The sequence below is a fragment of the Maniola jurtina genome, chromosome 5 (assembly GCF_905333055.1).
Source record: "Maniola jurtina chromosome 5, ilManJurt1.1, whole genome shotgun sequence".
Classification (NCBI taxonomy): Eukaryota; Metazoa; Arthropoda; class Insecta; order Lepidoptera; family Nymphalidae; genus Maniola; species Maniola jurtina.
The window spans coordinates 9,212,810-9,237,558 of record NC_060033.1 but is presented as its reverse complement, the minus strand read 5'-3'; the positions used below and the strand labels follow the sequence as shown (position 1 = coordinate 9,237,558).

The 24,749-nt window shown below is 33.6% G+C and overlaps 1 protein-coding gene across 2 annotated transcripts; it reads left to right on the top strand.

Moving 5' to 3' along the window:
- Positions 1 to 2,522: 2,522 nt before the first annotated feature.
- Positions 2,523 to 22,928, top strand: LOC123865677. 2 transcript variants are annotated; one of them, XM_045906868.1, is made up of 6 exons: positions 2,523 to 2,560; positions 2,662 to 2,705; positions 18,588 to 18,663; positions 19,475 to 19,495; positions 20,683 to 20,778; positions 21,140 to 22,928. In XM_045906868.1, the coding sequence occupies exons 3-6, from the start codon at positions 18,588 to 18,590 to the stop codon at positions 22,828 to 22,830; spliced, it is 1,884 nt and encodes a 627-aa protein (XP_045762824.1). In that variant the 5' UTR covers positions 2,523 to 2,560; positions 2,662 to 2,705; the 3' UTR covers positions 22,831 to 22,928. The 2 variants fall into 2 exon arrangements, with proteins under 2 accessions (XP_045762824.1, XP_045762825.1); XM_045906869.1 differs by lacking the exon at positions 20,683 to 20,778.
- Positions 22,929 to 24,749: the final 1,821 nt, after the last annotated feature.

The following is a 24,749-nucleotide window of genomic DNA, read 5'->3' as shown; positions in this document are numbered from 1 at the left end:
TTAAGAACTTAGATTGAATAAATGAATCATCCCATTTCATCCCCGTTGATCACGTAGATACAAATTGTACAAATAGATACAAATAATTGTATCTATTTGATCACGTAGAGAAACTCCGAGCATCCATCTCTCCATCGCCCGCTGAGTGACTCTGAGTTTTCTTATACGACGACCATGTGTCGGATTCGTTGCCGGCAACTGACAACACATACCTACTGTTCAAAAACTTTGGCCTGGCAGTGAGAAATTTTGATCGAGAAGACATCTCGAAACTTCTTTAACGCTACCCATCATATTAAGTTGAATTCAGTAGTTAGCCACTAGCAGTTATCTATTTCATCTAATTGTGGTGAAAGAGGTTAGCCTCTTTCACTATTATTAGATACTACTAACCTACTTAATTAACCGAACTTTGATATCAACTGTAGTATGTACGTAGATCTAGTGGCTCTAGATTACATACTATTTCACATATTACGTCAGATTTCAAGTGAACCCACAGTTTTTAAAACAAAGCTTTTGCGACCTTGACTCTGTTTCAATGAGGCAAAGTAATTTTTCAAAATTGATAATTAAACGAGTGTTCTTAACTTCTTTACAAACCATAGTTGTTTTCTTGTTCACATGGTCGTTACGCGCTTTAAAAGCTTCGATGTTAGGGATCCTTTCTGATTGGTTTATCTTAAAGTTTTATTTCCTAGCTTGTTTTATAATTTGCGACGAATATTGCAGTTATCTAATACTTCTACAAAACATTTTTTATAGAGCTTCGTACCTACCTGACAATACAACTCTTTGCATCCTTTTGTAGATATAGGTAGTTTCTTCTGTATCTTGTATTGTTTTCCTGTATATCTTCTGTTATTGCACACACATAATATAATAATGTAAAAATTAAAAAAAAAACAACTTTATGTAAACTCCGGGTTCCAAATGCTTATATTTTGTGATGCTGCAGGACGCTCGAAGCCGGCTCGAGAATTTGCACACTTTATATCTGCTAGTGCTAAGTATACAGATGTTTGAGCTTCTTTTGTAACTCAGCTTAAGTTATCGAACCAGTTGTAAATATTAAAACGATCCAGGAGTGCTCTATGCAGGTACCTTCTCCCTGGAAATAACAAAGTAAAGAGAAAATCAGTGAAGAAAACCTAACTAATCTCTTCATAGGGGATATCATTGGGTTTACAACAGCTACAACTTGGTAGAATGGTCCTATAATAGGTATAGGACGTCCTCTTTATAATAACCTAAAACATGCTTAGTACTTATATACTCATAGTAGTAATACTCTACGGAACCAGGAGATTTATTAATGAGTATCGAGATGAACCTCACAGATAATGTTATTAACAAATTGTCTTTTGTTGTCCGTATTGTAAATGGTCTGACAGGTTGCGAAATAGCGACGTCTCAATAGGCAACCCCGCTCATTGTCTCATTTACGAAATAAGATGCAATGGTCTATTTGATGTAAGTAATTAGAGAATTAGACGTTCGTGCGAAATCACAAATATTACCTATATTGGCTAAATCCACATATTGGTCTAATTCATTACCTACTTACTTATAGTAGGCATAAGGTAGGTATAGGACGAAGATTTTTAATTGTTTTACAAGTTTAGTTACGTGGAGCTGGGTGCTCCACTATTTTATGTTTCATTAAATTATAGCCAGTCTTTTAAACTATATTCTTTTAGGTACAAATATTTATTTAAATAAGTAGGCACCTATTTAATACCTGTTATAACAAATTGCAATACCTTTATAACTTTTAAAACAAAGAGGTAAGTACGCTTAAAGCTATTTAAGTTGTGTTTAATTTAAGTACTTATACCTAACCTACCTTAGTAGGTACTAAGTCTTATGCTTGCTAAATCTCAGCCTTGAGCTTTAAAGCTTTGATCATTTTCGTAAATTTTTGCACTCTCGCTCTGCATCGTAGGTAATCCACATTACTGTGGGTTATTATAACCCACAAGACCATGTTATGACTATGAATGGTTATGACTTTGACCATTTCCATAATCTTGCGATCAATTTATTTCGATGGACTTCCATCCTTCCGCATTTCGTAAACTTTTAAATAATCCTTTGTAATGTTAACATAAACATTTGCGGTTTCACATGAAAACATTTTATTGGTGTTAAATATAGGTTTTAATTTTGTTTATGAGTCTGACATAACATGAATTATGTAGGCGCCGGTAAGTCTGGTCTTCACAGTTCACCTCTCATGATATCACAAAACAAGAGCCTTTTGTATGTCATTGTTCTTTATCGGTCAATTAAAATTGTTAAAACACAAAATGTTAAGTCACATGAAGTCACCAGTATGAATTAATTACCAAATTCATTTCATTAAGCCCCGAATTGTGTGAAAAAGATGCCATTATTAAATAATCCCATACGCAGAGCCACACGTTACCAAATGGGGGTCAAGTCAAAATGGTGGTAATGTCTCCAAAGAGGTTATAAGCGTGAACTATGAAACACCCGCGAACATTCTCCTCCAATACCTAGAGACGGCAGTGCATTCCTTTTATTTAAAAAAATAACGGTTCGTTCCATTCATTCACAATTTGAATTTATAGTTCGGAGTTTTTAAAGGATTTTGTGAAACAAGTGTTGAGTGTATTCTAATTTATTTTTCCTTTTTAGCGGTGGGTGATTACTGATTACAGTTCAGGAGCAAAGCTTTTAAGGTAAGAGATTTTCTACATTTTTTTGAAATATTCAGAAAAAGTTCTGAAAACTTAAACCAATTATTGAAATTGAAAGCAAAAATTTTTAAGAAATCGTTTTTTTCGAATGCTTTTAAAATGTATTCATAATTATTAAATAAAAAAAATTAAAGTGAAATAAAAAATAATTGCATTTAATCTGGAGCTTTTTTCAGTAAGCTAATTTTATCATTTTGCACCTTTTAACTTGAGTTATAATTATTGCAATTGCTTAGCCTACCAAGTTATTTTTAATTTTTTTAAATTTCATTGATAAAGTAGACACACTTTAGATTCTCATAATTTTGAATTTGGCCTTTGTTTAAATAGGTATTTTATAACCTGAGAACTTACACTATGTAAATTACCTTAGTATTTAAATATGATTTTTCCATTTCAAGTAGAGTTAAGTACCTAGCTAAGCTAAAGTCACAGATCGGCTGCACTATTAAGAAATTGTACCATGAGAACGACGTTACAATGTATGTTTTTTACCTGTTTATTGCAAATTTTTATACTTTTTTTGTTCGTTGTATGCATTATATAAGTAATTTTTAACGACGAGTATGATAATAATAGTTAATTGTTCTACATAATTAGGTGAAAAAACAAATAAACAATGCATTACCTACTGACCGAGTTCTGTGAGTTTATAATTTTTGACATCACCTCAAAACATGGTCAGAATGCTACAATAAAGTGCACTGACAGTAAAAGAATCATTTTTGAAACTTAGTTTTTACTAAGTATAAAAAAAGAAATAACCATTAATTGAGATTTAGTTATTTTCTTTAAAAAAATCTTAGATAAAAAATTCGATTTTCTTTACGATAATCATTATCAGAATGGTCTTTCAAAGTTCATAGATGGGATAGGTAGGTCACCTGAATCACAGGAATCAACAAACTATTAGGTCTAAATATACAGTCTAATAATATAATGTGCCTACCTATCTACACTTATGTTATAAATGCGTATCTGTATGTTTGTCTGTTAGTTTTTCACGGTTGATTTTGAGGTTTACAGAGTAAATTATATCCTGGAGATGGACAGTACTACTTTAATTCCGGAAAAATCAAAAATTTCCCACGTGTTGTCAAAGACCTATCCGCTTGACCGATTTTTATGAAACTTAATAGGCACCGAGATAGCTTATATTCTTGATACTAACATAGACAAAATCCCGGAAAATGAAACAGTTAAGTAGGTACAACGAAATTCATAAAAAACTTATCTAAGTGAATCCACGCGGACGCATTTCGCAAGCGTCATCTAGTATGCAATGTAATTTCTATCTTAGTACATAAATTCCATACTCATTCATTTAGTACATAATTAGTATTTCCGACTTCCGTTTAAAAGCGAATGATCGTTAACAGGGGACTCTCTGTCACTTACTCCACACAATCGTAGTTTGATTCTCATTTGAATACTACGCAACCGAAATCTAGCAGACACATTTTAAAAACTAATATCTGTGCCTGTGGTTTTCTAGATTTCTCTAAAAATATGTAGTTTAAAGGTACACGGGCTCAAAGATTTGTATTTTCGATCAAAAAAGACGCAACTTTGTGCTCATTTTTCTAGACAACGAAGCAATTGAATATATTTCGGAAAAACTACAGGCCTAGAAAGTATAATAAATATTGTATATTCAAAATTGCAAACGTAGGTACCTTCTATGCATGACCCATAGATTGTGTTGTGTCCCACTATTTCCAAAACACGAACGAAGTCACGGACGGTCGTTAAGTTAATATAAACAGGATCAAATAATGCACTTCCTAGTGAAAGGACTTTCGTGTCACAGATGATATTGTCACGACTCTAATGATTTACCTATGTATCTAACTGTTCTCTCCCTCACGATTTTAAATAATACACGTGTGATATAATGGTATACACCTATAAAAAACATGCAAGTTAAATGCCATGAGACATTAGGCAAAAGATAAATAAATATTGACCAAACTTATCTTTGAACTGGTAATACTGGTTCTTTCATTGTGTTTTTTTTTTTTTTTAAGTATATTAGCCATTTGAATCATGACTAAAATTCCCCTTCCCCTCCAACTAAGCGTAAAGCTTGTGCTAGGAGTGGGTACGACAATAGTGCAACGGGTGGGGTTTGAACCGCCGACCTTTCGGATTTCAGTCCGCTCCTATAACCGTTGAGCTATTGAGGCTTTAAATAAGTAAAATTAATCGACAGCTGTTCATCATAATCAAAATCTCAACCCATCGCCGGCACACCTAACAAGGGAGTTTAGGCCATAGTCTATGATGCTGGCTAGTGCGATTTGACAGTCAAATCACACTACTAAATGCACTCCTCAGGATGAAAATAAAGCACAGCATGATATAATACGGCATGATAACTGTATTTTCGAAGATTAAATTAATACATACTTACGTACTTACTTGCATGGTTTTTGTGCATGCATTCTTAGGTGGGTACCTAATGTAAGTGAAAGACTTCGTGAAAGACGAATCAGGTATCATGGATCGTCACTGTAGATAATATTTTCCAGTCATATTTTCCAGTTACACTAATTTAATTGAAATCTGAAGCTACACTAAACCTAGTAGGTAAAGTTAGGACCCGACTCTTCTACGGTTAATGCGAGTTGATAATTTTTTCGTAGCATTTCGTAGCTCGATCTTACGCCTTCATTTAAAAGAAATCATTAAATAACTGTTTTTCCTTGTTGGAGGATTATGTTTGAAAAGTATAACAAAAATATGTAGGTAAATTACATTCGTAAAAAGGTTTGTCTATTTTAATCGGTTTTGGATTTAATAGAGTCTTTGAAATTTTTATTCTTACTTTCATTTTGTTCATAGCTGGCTAGGATAAATCACATAATTGTCTAGTAAAAGTAGCGTGTAATTAAAAATACTAACTATTAACGAAAACAGCGAAAGTGAATTCTGGTTACCGTAAAATTTTTAAACGTTAGTTGTTGTTTTGATATTTTAATTAGTTGGTATTGGTAGGTATTTATGCTTATGGTAAGCTTGCTGCATACCTAATAAAATGTTGTTTCTTTTTGTTCTAATCTCTGTAATAATAAAATTGAACTAGGTAACTAGTTTGTTTGTATATTATTTCGTATCTTCTACTCTAGCTGGAATTCTTCTATAATTGTGTGGAGTTGTTTTTATCTCGTCCAGCTAGAGAAACCCTACAAAATCTCTTTTTTAAAAAAAGAAGACTCAATTGGGATTTGAGTTGTAGGTAGGTACACCAATTTGTTTGTTTTAAACTCTATATTGCACATAGTAAAAATATAATTTAGATAATACCTATACTCTATCCACGGAAAGAAGTTAATGTAGCGCTCTCTCTGTTATGTAATCCCAACAAATGAAAGAGACAAAAATCTCAGTGGGCGTTAACTTGGTACGTCACTCAAAGTGGTTAACACCCACTGAGCATTTTGTCTCAGACGTTTGTATGGATTACGTAACAGAGAGATTCCTATACTAACTTCTTTCCGTGGATAGAGCATAGAGGTATTTCTTCAAGTTAATCTTTGGTAATGGTGACTGAGTTATAGATCAGTGCGTATATAGAGTGTAAATCATACTATAGGTAGGTACCTAGGTACCTACTAATATTATATTTGCACTGAAGTAGATAAATAAAATGAAGTACCTACCTACCTAGGTACTTTAAAAAAACATATAATGCTTATTTGTTCTAAGTATTAGGTACGAAAAAATGTGTCAGCATTTACGTCTGGATTTACTCTGCATCTACATAGATTTACATCACCTTTTAAGATACTATTATTTATTACCAAATACGTAATGTTAACTCAATTTCAATTTTAGTGTGCAACATTTATCGATCATCACGTTCGCAATCAATCCCCAAAATATTGTAATCAATAAAAAATTACAACACTATTTTTTGTTCATCGACATATTATAAACACTGGGCACTAACCTTTCGCAACATGTTCTTTAGTCCATCTGAATAGCCGTCAGCTGGTCTTCAATTATTTTGAATGTGCTTAAATATAATTTATGTAGTTAGATAGGTTCTTATAATGACCTATTCTTTTACTAGAGGATAAGGGCCAAGGCGTCTTTGTACATAATTTATTAATTTTGTCATTCCTATAACATGCATTCGCAATTTTAGTCCTGTAATTTCTTGTGGTATCTACAATATTATATAAGTAGGTACCTACATCACCTCGCGGTTCAAACCATATTTGTCATATTTATACAAGAGAGCTTTTCTTTCTTTTCTATGCCATTGCATTATGTCGTCATACCCACTCCTAGCACAAGCTTTACGCTTAGTTGGAGGGGAAAAGAGGGATATTAGACATGGTAATTATTATTAACAGAAAAAAATCGCCATAATTTACATATTATTCTACGTTTTGCTAGGATTTTTTTTCACTATTATCTTACGTGTTTAACTGTTAACTTATTGCTTATAACTGTTTACTTATTATACGAATCGTATAAACTTTAAGTAAGTAGGTACTTACTTACAACAATTGTTTAATTAATTCTATAAGTTTCTTGTAAGTACATACTCTGATTAATGTAATGAATAATATGAATACAATAAAACAGGAAAAAAATTATGAATAAGTTTGCATCTTTATTTTTAACATATCTTAAAAAAAATTAGAACTCATTTTTTGTAACTATACCTACATTATATTTTATGTAACGTCGTTATTTTCTAAATCAATTATAGCCAATAGAGCTTTTAATGTCGATTACTATAATAGTACATTATAAATAACGATAATGACTAGCCAAGAGGAATATTTCGTAACGTTGAAGACTCAAGTTGATGTGCAAAGGTTATGGGCTAGCTAAGTGCAGTTACAAATATTATTTAAGGTCACCAAAGGATGCTCAAGGCAGTGGACATCAAGAATGCCAACGTGACCAAGTAAATGGCATTAAAGGCAGTAAAACCTACCTACAAAAATATTATGACGAAGCCATAAAATCTTAGAAAAATAAAATTAGAAATTTTTAATTTAATAATCTGCAGTCTAGCAATAACACATACGATACAAGTACATAATATGTATATTATGTGACTAGCTGTGCCCGCGACTTCGTTCGCGTGGAATAGTGACTTTTCGCGCTTTATTAGCCACGGACGCTCAGGCGCGAGGCGCCGTGATTCTTTAAATTGACATAACTTTTTTATTTATGAACCGATTGACATGAAATAAACACTAAATCCTAAGTGAAGCTTACTACAATATATTAGTGAAAACCGTATCTAAATCGAATAAGCCGTTTCTGAGATTAGCGTGCACAAACACACAGACAAACAGACAAACAGACAAAAAAAAAATTAATTACAATTTCGGGTTCGGCATCGATATAATAACAACCCCTTCTACTTTTTTTTTATATATTTCCATTGTACAGACACCACTTTTCTACAATTTTATTATATGTATAGATAATGAATGAGACAAAATATAATAGGTACCCACTTTGTTACCACTAAAATCTTCTATATGGACAAAATCTGAATCTGATGAGCTAATATATGACAACATAAAATCTGATAAAGACGAATGTTGGTCTACAAGTTAATTTATAGTTTATTCAAAAAGACAAATATTCTTTTGCCTCATCATTTGAAGAGCCCGTCAAAATACCACGTTCTAACGAAATCAAAACACTATAGCTAGGTACCACTCTACTTTATTGAAGTATCAACATAAAAGTACTTACCTTTATTAAGAAATGCTTACTTGAATCGTTAGTGATTTATCTATTGGTAAAGCTTTAATGACTACCAATTTATCGGAACGTGGTACTGAGAAGACTCAACAAGAAATTCAAGTTAATCAAGTTGGTAATTCCTAACCTGCAGTTAAAGGTTAGGGAACAGCCGTTCTGCCGGTACGAAGGCTAGACCTAGGACTTTCCCCCTGACCTGTAGAGTTTCACTGATATTTATCTAGGTATAATAATAATCGCATTGTTTATATATATTTTTTTTAACTTGAACTTGAAAAGCTTGTGAGAACAAATTGAAATAAATGTATTATATGTAATTGTAAATGTACTTATCTAAAAAACCACTACTGAAGTTCAAATGGATGCGGTGGTGAAAAAAATCTTTTCAATAAACCAACTTGAAATAACTGTATAGTTTTAATGTTTTAACTATCGACGAAGTTAAGTATAGTTTATGAAGTAGAAACTAGTCGGGCTTACATCTACTAAATACGTGATTATAGCCGTTACATTCTATACTTAACTGGATAGTATATAAAAAATAATGTTTGTTAGTGCATTTATTTTCAAGTGGAAGATATGACGAAACCGATCAGTAAAATTCAGTTAAATCGAGGTTAGGTATTATACAATTGATGAATTTCTTAATGACAAAGCATGAACAGCCAATATTATTGAGATAGCATCTACATATACTAAATATTTTATTACATTGATTTGCGTTTTATTCATCCGTGTGTAACACCGTTAAAGTTTCCAAAGCTTTAAATAACGAGGTAGGTATTCCGTTAAAATAAGACGTCCTTTGCGAAATCGCAACAATGGCTTTCCTCGTTGGCTAATTGACGGAGCCTCACGAACTATGCTGTTTCTGTATACTGATGTTCCGATTTCGTATTTCGCCATTTCTTGAGGCGATTATACAAATTGTATTTAAATGTATACTGAGATGTTTACGTGAATTACATAAAACATCATCATCAACCGATCGCCGGCTCACTACTGAGGACGGGTCTCCTCTCAGAATTTTTTGTTTTTTTTTTAAAGAATATTAGCCATGTTAAATGACTAATATTCCCCTTTCCTCTCCAACTAAGCGTCAGGCTTGTGCTAGGAGTAGGTACGACAATAGTGCAACAGGCGGGGTTTGAACCGTCGGACCTTTCGGTTTTCAGTCCACTCCTTTACCGATTGAGCTATTGAGGCTCTTAAGGCTTGAGTTTGGCCATTGTCCACCAAGTGCAGATTGGCGGACTCCACATACCTTTGAGAACATTGTGGAGAACTCTCGGGGATGCAGGTTTCCTCACGGTGTTTTCCTTCACCGTTTATTAGCAAGTGATATTTTAATGCTTAAAACGTACATAACTCTGAAAAATAAGAGGTGCGTGCCCGGAATCGAACTCCCGATCTCCCGAATAGGAGGCCTTAACTCATAACCACTAGGTTTAACACTTAGGCTTTTTCACTATCTTCATCATCGTCAGCCTGTGGATATCCGTTATAGAACATGAGCGTTTTTCAAAAAGCACCCACACCACGCCACACCAGGTCCTCAGCGTCCCAGCTACTTTTGGCCACTCTTTGTACCTATATCGTCGTCAGTCCATTATGCTGACCGTTCGGCTTACACTATAGGTACGCTTATCTATTTTTACGCGGTCTCCACTTAGCGTTTAATGTACTATATTTTTGTAAATCTAGACCAGTTTTGTTAATCAAGCCAAAATGTCTAGGCCACAGTACATAAGCCACAGTATACCTAATGGTGTATACAGTTTGTAGAACAAACTTGTTTTTATAATAGCTCATAAACTTCGAACAATAGACTAATAACATTAATTAATAGTTACAGTGTGTACGAATCGTGTGAACTGATATTGATATTATGTTGTGGTCAAAATTTAAAGCTCTTCCACTTCTAGGTTTGCCTAGTCATAAGAAATAGGTAGATATGGAGTTAGGTTAACGACTAAGACTAAGACATTACGTTATTTTCATTTAGTACTTAGTTGGTATTTTCAAGGCAGTTTTCCCATTCTCAATGCAATATGACTTTATCCAATGAATATTAAATTAAAATTAAAAAAAATGATTACAAAATCGTAGTTACAAATAAATGTGTAGGTATCCATGCTAATATTATATCCGTATAAATATAATAAAAGCGAAAATATGTCCGTCTGTCTGTTTGTCTAATACGTTTTCACGGCCCATCTTCTTAACCGATTTAACACAATTTAGTACACAGTTTGATAGCTTGCATGCTGAAGACAGACTAAGACTGCTTTTTTTTCCATAAAATCGAACAGTTACAACGGGATTCTTATAAAAAACCTTCATGCTAACGAAGTCGCGGGTCTCGTCTAGCATAAATATAAAGCTGACTAAGTAGTTAACTTTGTATAAGATTCTTGTCGATAAAATTGTAGAACTTGGGTATAAATAAACATGTAGGTACATATCTATATAAACATGTAATTAATTTGTCGTAAAATTTTAACTCTTTACGTCAAACCGCTGACATTTCCATGACTTACTTACCACATGAAATTCATTATTGGCTACACTGTGCCCCAGATATGTTAACCGACATTACAATATACTAAACAATAGTTATGAGATGGTATCTGATGCGTAAAAACTGCTCACACGCTGCGAACATTGTTTTAGGTTAATCGTGTGTGTTCTCAAGCCAATTTATTTTTGATCTATCAATGAAAATGTTGAATTATCTAGATAAGAAGTGAAATAAGATTGAAATGTGGATAATAAAATATGGGTTTTTATTCAGAGGCTCTATAAGTCTAGTATAATAACTGTAGGTACAAAAAAGAGCTTATTACGCGTAAAAAACCCTGTAGAAAACAAATATCAAGCAAACTTATTATGCGCGAGCCACAAAAGACGCCAATCCATAATAGAGCAAACAATAAGCCTCGATAGCTCAACGGTTGAGGAGCGGATTGAATTCCGAAAGGTCGGCGATTCAAACCCCACCCGTTGCACTATTGTCGTGTCGTTTGTTTTATAGAAGCACAAACTCTAAGCGTTCACGCCAAAACAAGCGTACAAGCTCAGAAAAAACGATAGTTTGTAATCACCCTAAACTCAGACTCCGATGGCATTCGTGATTCGACTCACTTGTCAATAGAAGGCAAGCGTGTTTCATTTTAAACTGCCCCATCAGTGCTCTACAGACTGATTTTCTTTAAAAGTTTAGGCACTTACCTTAGGCAGGTATATATTTTTCACATGAACATTTTTAACTGAAATGAACGGTGTTTGCTTCCCAAGAATTTCGAAACCTAAATGCGAGAAACAAAATCACAAAAGATGTTTTTAAGCACTATTTCGAACTCCAAATCTAGACTTGATAATATTTACTCATGTGTGCAAATATGGCTGCAAAGCCTTATTGAGTGTTTGTTTTTATAATTAACCTCAAATACTTTACTATGCAACTATTCTGTTAGCCTACAATAGCGAAAAAATTTCATACCATGTAATCCATATATACGGAAAATGACTACTTAATCCATTCTTTTGATAATGACAATCATGCCATGGAGAAAGAAATTCAGTCAAATACAGGTAGAGACAGCAAAAAATTCTGCAGGTCACATCACAAAATACTGCAGTAAACTTGCTACTACATATATTACTACCTTGCAGCTACAATGATCGCAATCAGCTCTAATTGGTTGGTGCTCTCTCATTATTGGCTACAATGCATTGTTGCAACAAGAATACCATAAATTCAGCCAATCACAACAATTGCGATTGTAATAGTGATTGATGCTGATTTTACAGAATCGACCAACAGAACCAATTACTTAAGCGTCATTGATGATAGTAATGGTGTTCAAGATTTTTTTATTCAAGCTTTTCTAAAGTATGATTTACCTTTATTTGATTATAAACCATTATTCATAACTAGCAATTTAGAGGTCGTCTAAGTCATTAGGCTATCACCGCAATATTTTTGTATCTAACACTTTAAAAAATATATCTTCCTTGCTTATTATCATGCAATGCAAATGCAAGTCAAAAGTTAACAACATTACATAACATATAGTTCATCTGTCTGTCACAAATCCAGATCGTGATGTAACTCGGTAACACACAATTGAACATCTATCGATGTCTATCTGTGAGATATGATTTGCAGTATGAATGCTATTTAAGTCAATCGATCTTCCTTATAGAGTGGTGCGGTAATCAGTCTTGGCTTCAAAATCTTATTTGGAGTCTCGGTTTCTTTTGAAATCTTTCAAAGCAATCTTGACTTGCTTAATCTTTCTTTTAATTATTATTATTGCTTGGATGGTAATCCGCATAAAAATTGTTGGCTTTAAAGTTTGAATAATAACTTTTCTATGAGTACCTAACAACTATTCTAAAAAACATTTATTCACAAGTGTAAATTAAAAATTTATAACACCCCCGACGATCCAAAGTATTTGAGTTTTCCAAAACATCATTTTCAAATAAATAATTATGTATTTAGGCAATGTCCATCTTGACAGCTTGACATTTGTCAATTGACATAATATTAAGAACCTAACGGTTATCTAACCTTCTTTTATACAAGAAAACTAGAAAAGAGCTGATAACTCTTAAACGGCTGAACCAATTTTTTTGGATTATAGCTAAGAACACTCTCGATCAAGCCACCTTTCAAACAAAAAAAACAAAATTAAAATCGGTTCATTCGTTTAGGCGCTACGATGCCACAGACAGATACACAGATACACAGATACACAGATACACAGATACACAGATACACAGATACACAGACACACAGATACACAGATACACACGTCGAACTTATAACACCCCTCTTTTTGGGTCGGGGGTTAAAAAGGAAATGATTCTTGCAAATGATGATTCTTTATTCATTTTCTTACAAAACATACATATTTTCAATTTACCCTGCTTTCATATTCGACTGTAACGTTAATTATTATCATCACCACGTGTGATTGTACTTAGCATTAATTTTCAAATGTGATATTTTTTTATTTCTTAGTTCGTTTAAGGCAGAGCAATGCAGTCGTGTTTTTTAATATTTTTAGTAAAGGTTTGCCTACTTATGCTGACGTATGAATCGTTTAAGATAATATATATGCGCATTCCCACGACGCTTTTTGTCCCTACGCGTGATTAGTGATTTATCTTAAGTAGGTACGAGTATTATTCTACTAATCTATCTACTAATCTATAGCAATATTGCTTGATTGCAACAGCTTTAAGCATTTTGTTTGTTTAGCAACGATGACCTCACACGGTAATCAATGGTTGTTTATCTGATATTACCTATATTAAGTAGATAGATATAAAAGGTCGCAAGGTCTAAAAGCCTTCAGACCGCAAGAGGCGCTTATTTTTCTTTTCTGAAAACGTTAATAAGATTAACATTTTGGCTGCACCCTAAAACACCCCATTGTCGCCGTGTGTACCCTATATATTTGATACAGATTATAGGTAGATGGATATATACTACTTTTATCCCGGAAAATCAAAGAGTTTCCACCTGATTAAAAAACTGAATAAACGCGGATGAAGTTGCGGGCATCATTTAGTCATAAATAAATCTAAATCTAATAGAAAACAAAACAAATGATTAGGAAGTGTAAATGTAATGCAGAAGACCAGAAGTGCAGTCATGTAAATACAAATACGGCCGAAGCTCGAAGCTTTCTCCGATACAACGTTAACAAGAGTGCCTTACCTTACTAGGAGCTCTCTTTCAGATTATCTTCCCTAAACGAATTAATTGTGAATTCCTTAGTGGTTTTACTAGCAACAACTTAGGTACAGCTTCACATAAGATACGGCATGAAAGTCGAAGCAAGCTTTTGAAAAGGGAAACCACAGAATAAAATATGCCCTATTTCTAAATCGTGCAAAATTTGAGTTAAGTATTTTAGTAACACGTTTTATTAACTCATTTTCTTTTTAGTCTGTCTGTTTGTTTATCTGTTCGACACAAACGCAATCGACTTTCTAATTGTAGTCGGCTAAAGAATGTACTTTATAGATATTGTATGCGGTCAGGTACCTATCAATGTTGATTAATTTATTTTGCCTTCCTACCTAAATAATATATGCCTATGTGATTAATGACAGCTACTTTTTGTGTAAGAAGTTACTAACAAAGCCTATAGAAATCTTGTCTGATGAATTAAAGATATTTCAATGATTCGCCGCATCATTCATGATTCCACCAATATTTCACAAAATGTTCAAGTGACGTAAACCCTTTCACCTAAGGTTAAACATTGAATAGTGACATTATAAGGTAGGTACACATTACATAAACTCGCACTTCTTTACTGTTATAATGTACATGGCATACATTCAGTTATGTAATTAGTATGTGAATCTGCCTTATGTTGCCATAGCCTAGCGTTTACTACGCGTTCATAGCAAAATCTCGTAAAATGAAAGTCAAAGAGGCTGTATTATATCCGGAAATACTACATCTAGCATATTCTATATTTTTTTGTATTAATTGTAGCTATACTGCATGTAGCGAGTTAATTTTATTCTTATTTAATGTATGAAAAAACGTAAACATAATATTAAAATTACACATCATTAGCTTGAACCTAATTATATACATAATATTTAATTGCCGACATTGTACCTATTGCCTAGTGACTAGTGTGTCAGTCATTTCGAAATGATTGAATGCAGTGATTGGTTTTGTTTTTGAAGAATTTATTCATCACAAATTATGTTGATTACATAATGCAGATGAAGTCAAAAATTGCACGCACTTAAAATTTTAGTTTTAAAGATTTGTGTTGCTTCGACTTAACCGCGGTAAGTTTTAAATCGTAGGCTACTATTTGCACTGGAAAAACAATAGGTTCCCACAGGATTTTGTAAAAATCTCGGTAATTTACGTGAATGAAGTTGCAGGCCACAGTTAGTCATTAGTACATACTAATAAAATACTAAGTATAATGAAAATAATATTATGGACTCTTTTAGAAATTAACTTTCCAATAAAAAAAATTACAAAACTGTTCTGAAAACGGATGTACGAGTACCTAAGTAGGCAGGTAGTTACTTTTACATCAATTAATGTAACATCAACTTAATTCAAATTACAGACTGAGCTATCATGCAACCAAATCACAATCTAGGTAATCTACATAATTTCAGTAATAGCTTTGAATAATTACAAGCGTGTTTTAAGCGCTCGTCTGCAAAAACCAAGCTTTACTATTTAAATTGCATCAGAGGTCATCATACGCACTCACAAAACAGTTAGGTACCTATAAGATAAAAATTTCTAATGATGACTGTAATTTTATGCAGCGTATTTTAATAACCGCCTCTCATTATACGGCTTTACTTGAACAATTAGGGTACACGCCTACTTATTTGTAAGAGAATAGAGTGTACCTAGTTAAATTATTACTAGTAGGTATAATTTAAAATTAGATAATTTATACGACGTTGGATTACTAATATTTGTAAAAAATGCACATTTTACAAACTAGGCGAGTGAGGTGTCATTTTTTAACCCTTGACCCAAAAAGAGCGGTGTTATAAGTTTGACGTGTGTATCTGTGTATCTGTGTATCAGTCTGTGGCATCGTAGCTCCTATACTAATGAACCGATTTTAATTTAGTTTTTTTGTTTGAAAGGTGGCTTGATCGAGTGTTCTTAGCTTTAAACCAACAAAATCGGTGCAGCCGTTTGAAAGTTATCAGCTCTTTTCTAGTTACTGTAACCTTCGCTTGTCGGGGGTGTTATAAATTTTTAATTTACACTTGTCCATATAATTTTGTGCGCTGAATCGAATGAGACCATACCCATACTTATAGCTACAAAAGCTCTGGTAGGTAGGTAGGTAGGTAATGTTTACCTTCGTTGCGTGACTTGCGTCGCATCATGAAGTGCTAACAATCATACGTACGACGAATGTTACGTACTCAAACGCTTTTACTAGGTACAGGAAAATATTTAAACCACGTAATGTATTGAGCTGATGTGAACAGCTTTCCCGATAGCTAAGAAAACGTAACGAATAAGGCAGGAAGCACACAAATGACATGACGAATAAAAACATACGAAACCACTCGATATCGTATGGAAAAATGAAGTCGACTAAAAACTTGCAGTCAGTGGGGACTTCCGACAGGGTTAAAACTTAAAACTATGAAATATAATAGTGAACTTAATATGTATCTAAAAGTGGAAATGTTGTAAGAATATCTACTTTTATTTCATTGCGAAATAAATATTTATTCCTAATACCCTTTGTTTTACTAAAAACAAACAATCGTAAGGTGTGAATTGGAGATTCACTTGGAAGAGGTCACATTATCTGGGTTGTGTTAATTACAAACACTGCTAATTATATAAATCGCGATAAAAAGACAAAGGTCGTTATTCTATTAAGCTGTATTAAAAGTAGAATGAGAATGGACATTTAAATCTTTTTTTTATTTTAATTTATCTTTTAATTTTTAATACAAGTTAGCCCTTGACTGCAATCTTACCTGGTGGTAAGTGATGATGCAGTCTAAGATAGAAGCGGGCAAACCTGGAAGGAGTATGTTTCTACACGGCATCGTACCGGAACGCTAAATCGTTTCGCGGTACGGCTCTGCTGATAGGGTGGTAATACTAGCCAACGGCCGAAGCCTCCTACCAGACCAGACCTGAGAAATTATAAAATTCCAAACCCCTCCCGGGGATCGAACCCGGGACCTCCCACTAATAAGACCACAGTGCTTACCACTGCGCCAGAGAGGCCGTCAAAAATCGTAACTGTTTCAAGCTATACTTCACATTATCATCAGTAAAGGACTATTTTCTTTCATTTACTTCATCAATGAAGTAAGTTTATAAAAGAAAATAGTCCTTCACCTATAGATTAAAGTAAAATCTTTAAGAAGTCTATGCTCTTAAAATAACATGGTAACTCTTTCAATAGATATTGTGAGTAAGTAACGTAGTACCTTGTCCGGTCTTTTCTTTTGACATACCAACCTAGCTATAATAATAAGTATACATATATACCAAAAAAGCATTCCGTGCATTAACGATTTAGTACAGTAAGTCCAGGTGCATTACCTAGGAAAAGTTCAGAAATCTATGTAGTTAATGCCGACATTAACTATTTCTTACTCAGGCGGTAACAGTCAGCTATTGAAACTCTTAAATTTTTGTATAAAGCTTTTGTTGAATTAGCATGAGGAAGACGAGAAAACATTACTATGTCAAGGTACAATTAACATATAGCTTTAGATAAACCCATTGTCTGTGGGTGATAAATCAACGGCTGGGAATCGAACCTGCGTCCACAATGAACAATTGCGTTTTGCGTAATGTAACATCATTGGTGGAGGATATGCAAACGAAGTATTTTTTAAGCAATTTGGTGTTTACGTGAATATCTATCACTAATTTTTAGGGTTCTCTACCCAAAAGATGCCAGCAGAACCTACCGACCGTCTGTCTGTCCATCTATCTGTCAGCGAGTTGTATATCTAATGAACCTCACCTTTGACAGTTGAAATTTTCACAGAGTATCTAGATATTCCTATTGCCGCTATAACAACAAATATTAAAATTTCAAATTTCAAATTAGTGTTTGCATATGCCTATACCTACCTGCTTAAATAATATAGACCAAAACCAAACTTAGGACCAACTTGACAGTACAAAGTTTATAAAAAAAGTAAATTAAAAGTAAAACATTCTTTATTGTACACCGAATTTACATAGACATAGTAATAATTACAATAAAATTGTTGTTTGTACATAGGCGGCCTTATTGCTAAAATAGCGATCTCTTCCAGGCAACCTTAGGGTAAAGGATATCACACTAATATTATAAAGGCGAAAGTTTGTGTGTATGTGAGTGTGTGTGTGTGCGTGTGTGTGTATGTTTGTTACTCCTTCACGTAAAACCTACTGGACGGATTTGGCTGAAATTTGAAATGGAGATAAATTAACACATTAGCTACTTTTTATCCCGGAAAATCAAAGAGTTCCCACGGGATTTCGAAAATCCTAAATCGACGCGGGCGAAGGCGCGGGCATCGGCTAGTACTTAATAAAAAGTTTATGAAAATGGATTCTTTTCTTTGTTTCAGATGATCCGGTGGTCCATAATCGCGTTTTGCGCGATGGTAGCGTGTTCGAGTGCGATCGAAACTAATTCTCGGTTTAGTAAGCATTTTTTTTATTTTCTAGTGTACTTTCTTTGCAGGTCGTGATGCCTACAAAATTAATCCTAGGACTAACGTGGAAAATAACGCGGTACACTACTAGAGATTCTTTCGTATTCAACTCGCACTCTTCTCTTATAAAAGTATGCAAACTTCTTTTACGAAGGCATAAGTAATATAGACTGGTAATATGGCCATACATATGTATAAATTTTTATAAGTTATGTCAACATCCGAAATTAATAAATTAATGAAAGGATTCCACCTTGGATAATCCATACTCTCCATATAAATATTTTAATATCCACCCGGGACATAGGATACCTACTTTTTATTTTGGAAAATCAAAGAGTTTCCACGGGATTTGGGAAGTCCCACCTGTTTAAATAATTTAAATGTTTGGTTCAGCCCGGCCCGGCTATAATTTTTATCTACTGCCCATGCTAGCCGGGCAGAGATAGTTTATATTCCGGGTACGGACATACGCTACTTTTCGTCCCGGAAACTCAAAAAGTTCCCACGGGATTTGTCAAGATCCATCTAATTTGAACAAAATTTGGTATAGAGATAGGTTGCATCCTGGGGATAGATAAAGTTCACTTTATATCCCGGAAAATAGTTGAATGTATTAGAATTTTAATTTCATCAAAGTCATGTCAGTTTAGTTTGAGGGATTGAAAATACTCGTAATAACGGAATTTCGTTAGGTGTAATTGCATTTTATTAAATTAACAAGTGTAAAAATATGTCATTAACATATTACAAAACTTCTGTATAAAATCCTTATTAAGTAAATGTAAATATTTTTACAGAACCGAAAAAATCTAGGAGTGGTACGTACACTACACATAACACTTCTTGGTTACATGGTTTTTATCGTATCAAATATATTCGATCAATATATTAATTACATCTTCATCAAAATTTGCCATTCACGCAAAATCTTAATTATCCACATTAAGTACGGCCTACAAACGCTTTCATACAAAGGAGCTTCTATTCTTTTTCTCAATATTTCATGCTGTTAAATACATTAAACACAAATCATTTATAACTTTATATTAATGCATTATAGGCAATTTTTGAATTCTAGATCTTTATTAATTTCACTAGGAAAATAATACCTGCGCAAAAACGTCCTGGCAGAAAAATTGCTACGGATTTAACTATGAGTAGGTACAAATAATTTTCAATTTGGTAACAATATCATCTCCTATCAAATAATATTAGTTACAGCAACATTCAAAGATCAATCAAATGGTCAGAATGCTGCTATTGATATGGTTCTGATATCGAAACAAAAAATTACATGTTTTTAATACTTCACTATGAAAGTGCATTAATTAATATATTTTACTGTTTTACTCCACTTGAACATCTTTTCCTGGTTTGAAATCTACATATTATAAAAATATTATGTAAATATAATAGTAATCTGTAATTAATAAAAAAAGTACGTAAGAATGAACAGTTTCCTTATCGTTTCCTCTTCATTTTCTTTTCTTCAAAATTCTAATTTTTTCAATTGTATTTTCTATTCAACATTTTTCTCGTTGTATATGCATTATTCTTAAATCTTCTTAGATCTACTGCTTGTATTCAGGCGCATGTGAACTTCCATCGATTTAATATCTAGAATTTAGATCAAGATGTAAATACCCAAAACTAACTTAATAATTTGGTTTCTGGACGGATTTGGTGTCGCCGCATGTAATATAAGAGCCTAGGTACTTGAAGAGGCTAAACTGGTGATATCATTTTTATCATCTATTATTTTTTAATCTAATCTATAGTAAATGTTTTAGAAAAACATGTTTGTCATGGTTTTAACAAGAATTTCTGGATATTCTCTAAGGGTTCTGGTACCTATTAAATTTTCTTACGGTTTTTTCATCCAACTAACTGCTAAAATCTCATTTTGTTTGTTATTTTCTGGTCTTCTCTCTGCAAAGAGAATTAATCCTGGTGGCGGAAATCATCGTCAAAGGGATGATTTTCCTGATAATAAAGTGATTTCCAGCTGATCTTCAACCTGGCTCACAAGCTGAAGCGGATGAAACGGTGAACAATCTTCTCCAGTGGATTCAAGGGCTTTATCAACAGAAGAATAGGAAAGGTCCGTCTTATGAATTTAGGGATTAGCAATTCTCGAATACTATTATAAATCTACAATTAGGTTCATAAAGTCCCCAGTAAAGCCGCATGAGAATTTACAAAATTTATAAAAGAAAATGTAGTTAAATCGGTAATGTTACCAAAAACCAAACAGAATTTAATAGGAACACACACATGGATGTAAATACGTAATAATGTACAAGTTCTATTTCACATTACACAGTTTTAACACGCTTTCACGCATATTCAATGGTGTCATGAAGGTACATTTACCTACACTATATCACAATAATGCACAAAGTTCTTTGTTTACAATTTATAATTACGCTAAGTTATTTTAACTGAATATTTTCATGTTTCAGCTCGTCAATACTTTGGAGGCAAGCCAGAGAGGCCCAGGCCATTTGAACCTCCAGCTTACCTCCCCCCACTTGGTTACCCGCCATCTGGTAACCGACCCACACCTGCGTATAGTGAAGGCCCGTCACCTTCAAGCCCATCATACACGCCTAGCTCTCCTTTCCTGCCAAGTCAACCTTCATACCAGCCACCTAAGACTGAAGAACAACCTTTCCAACCTAGCCAACCAACTTACCAGCCAAGTCAACCCTCATATCAACCAAGTCAACCAACCCAACCCTCTTATCAGCCTAGCCAACCTTTACAACCTTCCTATCAACCCAGCCAACCTTCTCAACCACCTTATCAACCATCTCAACCTTCCTACCAACCGAACCAGCCATCTCAACCCTCCTATCAACCAAGTCAACCTACACAACCTTCTTACGAAACGAGTCAACCTTCACAGCCGAGTTACCAGCCAAGTCAACCTAGCTATCAACCTAGTCGACCATCACAGCCTAATTATGAACCTAGTCAACCAACTTCTCCATCATATAGGCCTAGTCAGCCTGATTCAGAACTAACAAGCCAACCAAATCGACCACAGCCTGAAACCCCAGGATACGGAGGAAGTGACAATACACCACCAAACATACCAGAGTCAGTGCCAGAAGATGATGATCGTCATCCTCCACATATTCATGATATAACTGTTGACTGCGGTAAGCAAATGATGACCATAAACATAGAGTTCAACAAAGTTTACAATGGTATTATCTACTCACAAGATCATTTTAAGGACTCTGATTGTGTGTACGTCAAAGAAAACTCAAACCAAATTAAATATTCCTTTACTGTTAGTCTCAATAAATGTGGAACAAGATTCTTTAGTGATTTCGAAAATGAAGGGCAGGCTTACTTAGAAAATGTGCTAGTTCTTCAAAATGAACCTGGAATACAAGAAGTTTGGGATCATATTCGCAGAGTAAGATGTCTCTGGGAAGGAAATTTGACTAAACAGCTGGTTTCATCTTTAAGCGTTGGAATGTTGAATCAAATTACTAGTAATTTCAGCGGAGACACTGCAATGGCTCGATTAGACATTCAAACTGGTAGAGGACCTTTTGCACCGGAAGCTAACGGATTAGTTAAGATTGGTGAAATCATGACGCTTGTAGTATCCGTAAGTGGAGATGCAGGATTTGATATTTTGGTAAGAGAGTGTGTAGCCAGAGATTCTGATAATAATCATGTTGTACCATTGACTGATTCAAATGGATGCGTGTTGAAACCAAAACTTTTCGGGGCGTTCCAAAAGACAAGAGAAACAGGAAACACGGGTGCCTCCGTCATCGCATACGCGTTCTTTAACGCGTTCAAATTTCCAGATGAAATGGATTTGATCATTCAATGTGATGTCGAACTATGTAAGACTGACTGTGAAGTCTGCCCCAATCCTGGAAGCACTGAACCAAGACGGAAAAGACGGGATATCATCCATTTGGGAAATAGAACTTATGAGCCTGTGACGACTATAGGAAAGGGTCTCAGAGTAGTCTTTGCTGAAGACTTGCCTGTAGACACCGGAATTTGTATTTCGTCCAGCGCAGCCTTATGGGGAGGAATATTAGTACTTGCAGGATCTTTATTAAGTAGCTTAGCCGTATCTTTCTGCTGGCATAGATCAAGAGGGTCTGTTAAATATGCATAAAAATATTTTGTATTATATTAGTTTTAATACAAACTACGCAGCAGACTTTATCTTGCGCCATTTTATCGAATTAACAATGTTATTTAAAAAGCCAAAAGTGTATTTTTTCTTGATTTAAATGTAAAATAATGTAATAACTATATTTTACTCACGGCATCCAAGTAACATTTTTATAAATATTGTTATAGTTACATAGTTCAGTATTAAAAAAGAGAAACAAATTATACTCTTAATAGAGTCGTAAATTAATATTGTATTATTTGTAGATATTAAATTATAAATAAATTTATTTAACACTGCCAATCATGACTAAAATAGGTATTAGGATTTAAAGTATTTAATTATAATTACTTTAGTTTAATACTAATAGGTAGAGAGATCACTGCCTAGAATTTACTTTAAATAAATGACATACTTATGCATATTTAATATTTTACGTGAAACTAAAATATGATATACACAACATTTGTTTATGGAATAATTAGACAAAAATACGCAAGACTAGGTAATAATTGTTAAAGTCTAAGATAATAAAAAATATTACTATTATCTTGAACCTAGATATTTCGAAAGGCATAAGCTTAGCTAGGTTTCTGTTATTTATGTAAGTTTTGTAAATATAATTTAAGTTTTATAAATAAATACCTGAAAAATAAAGATAGTTATTGTTTTATTTACCAAACTAATAAGTTAATAACATAAACATAAATTACTTTTAATAGGTAAGGTACTACAGACTACAATTATTATTTATTTAGACTTGAAATCATTTATGTTTGGTTTACGTACACTTAAGTTTTTTTATAGACTCATCATCAAGTTTTATAGTAGGTAGGTATGTTATTTTGCCCGTGAAGCTCGTGATATCCTGTGTTATAGAAGTCAAATTGTCACTGAACGTTTCACTCTTTTGTGTTCAGAAGATCAAAAGATTTTAGCAAAATGTAACAAACGTAAGGTTACTTTTAAAATTTGATTTGAATTGTCAAAAATAATTTTGGCATTAGTTATTTTAGATTAAAACTCTCGGACAACTTCTACACATTGAACCTGTGTTTTTTGTGTAGATTTTGGGAGTCCATTCCAATAATTCGATCAAAATATTTAAATGATACCTGTTTTTCTGAGTGACGCCAATACAAAATACTTAGATAGCTACTTGCTGATATCAGTAGTCAATGACATTAAACGTACACTAAATAGTCTTCAAATAACTTTAAGATAATTAAAATTTGCCACGTTGGCAATTACTTCGTGGCCGTTTATTATAAGCTGTGTAGTGTTAGATACCGATAGTAGCAACAAAAAATTAATCTTTACCTATGTATGATATTATAATTAATTTTATTATTACCCTAACTGCGATCAAAAGTAAGTATAGGTAGGTAGTCATAATGTCTAGGAATATCTACAAGCATTTACTTACAACTTTAATTTTTTTAATGGAGTACCTAGTTGCATTAAATAAGTTTGATTAACAATCACACTAATATTATAAAGGCGAAAGTTTGTGTGTATGTGTGAGTGTATGTTTGTTACTCCTTCACGCAAACTACTTGACGGATTTGGCTAAAATTCGAAATGAAGGTAGATATTATCCTCAAGACTCATCCACTTAACTGATTTGTATGAGTACCGAAGTAGCTTGCGTCCCTGTAATCGAAATAGGCAACTTTTTATCCCGGAAAATCAAACAGTTCTCACGGGATCTATAAAAATCTAACGTCATCGGGACGTCGACGATCTACACTAGACGGGCATCGTCTAGTGTAAAAATAAAAAGAGTTAGTGATCTTTTGCATGGATATAATTAAATTAGTTATTCTGCTCAATCGTTCACTCTTGACAAAGTGGTCGTGGCTATGAATTTTTTACTATATTTATATGGATATAAGTACATAGTTATCAACTACTTAGTC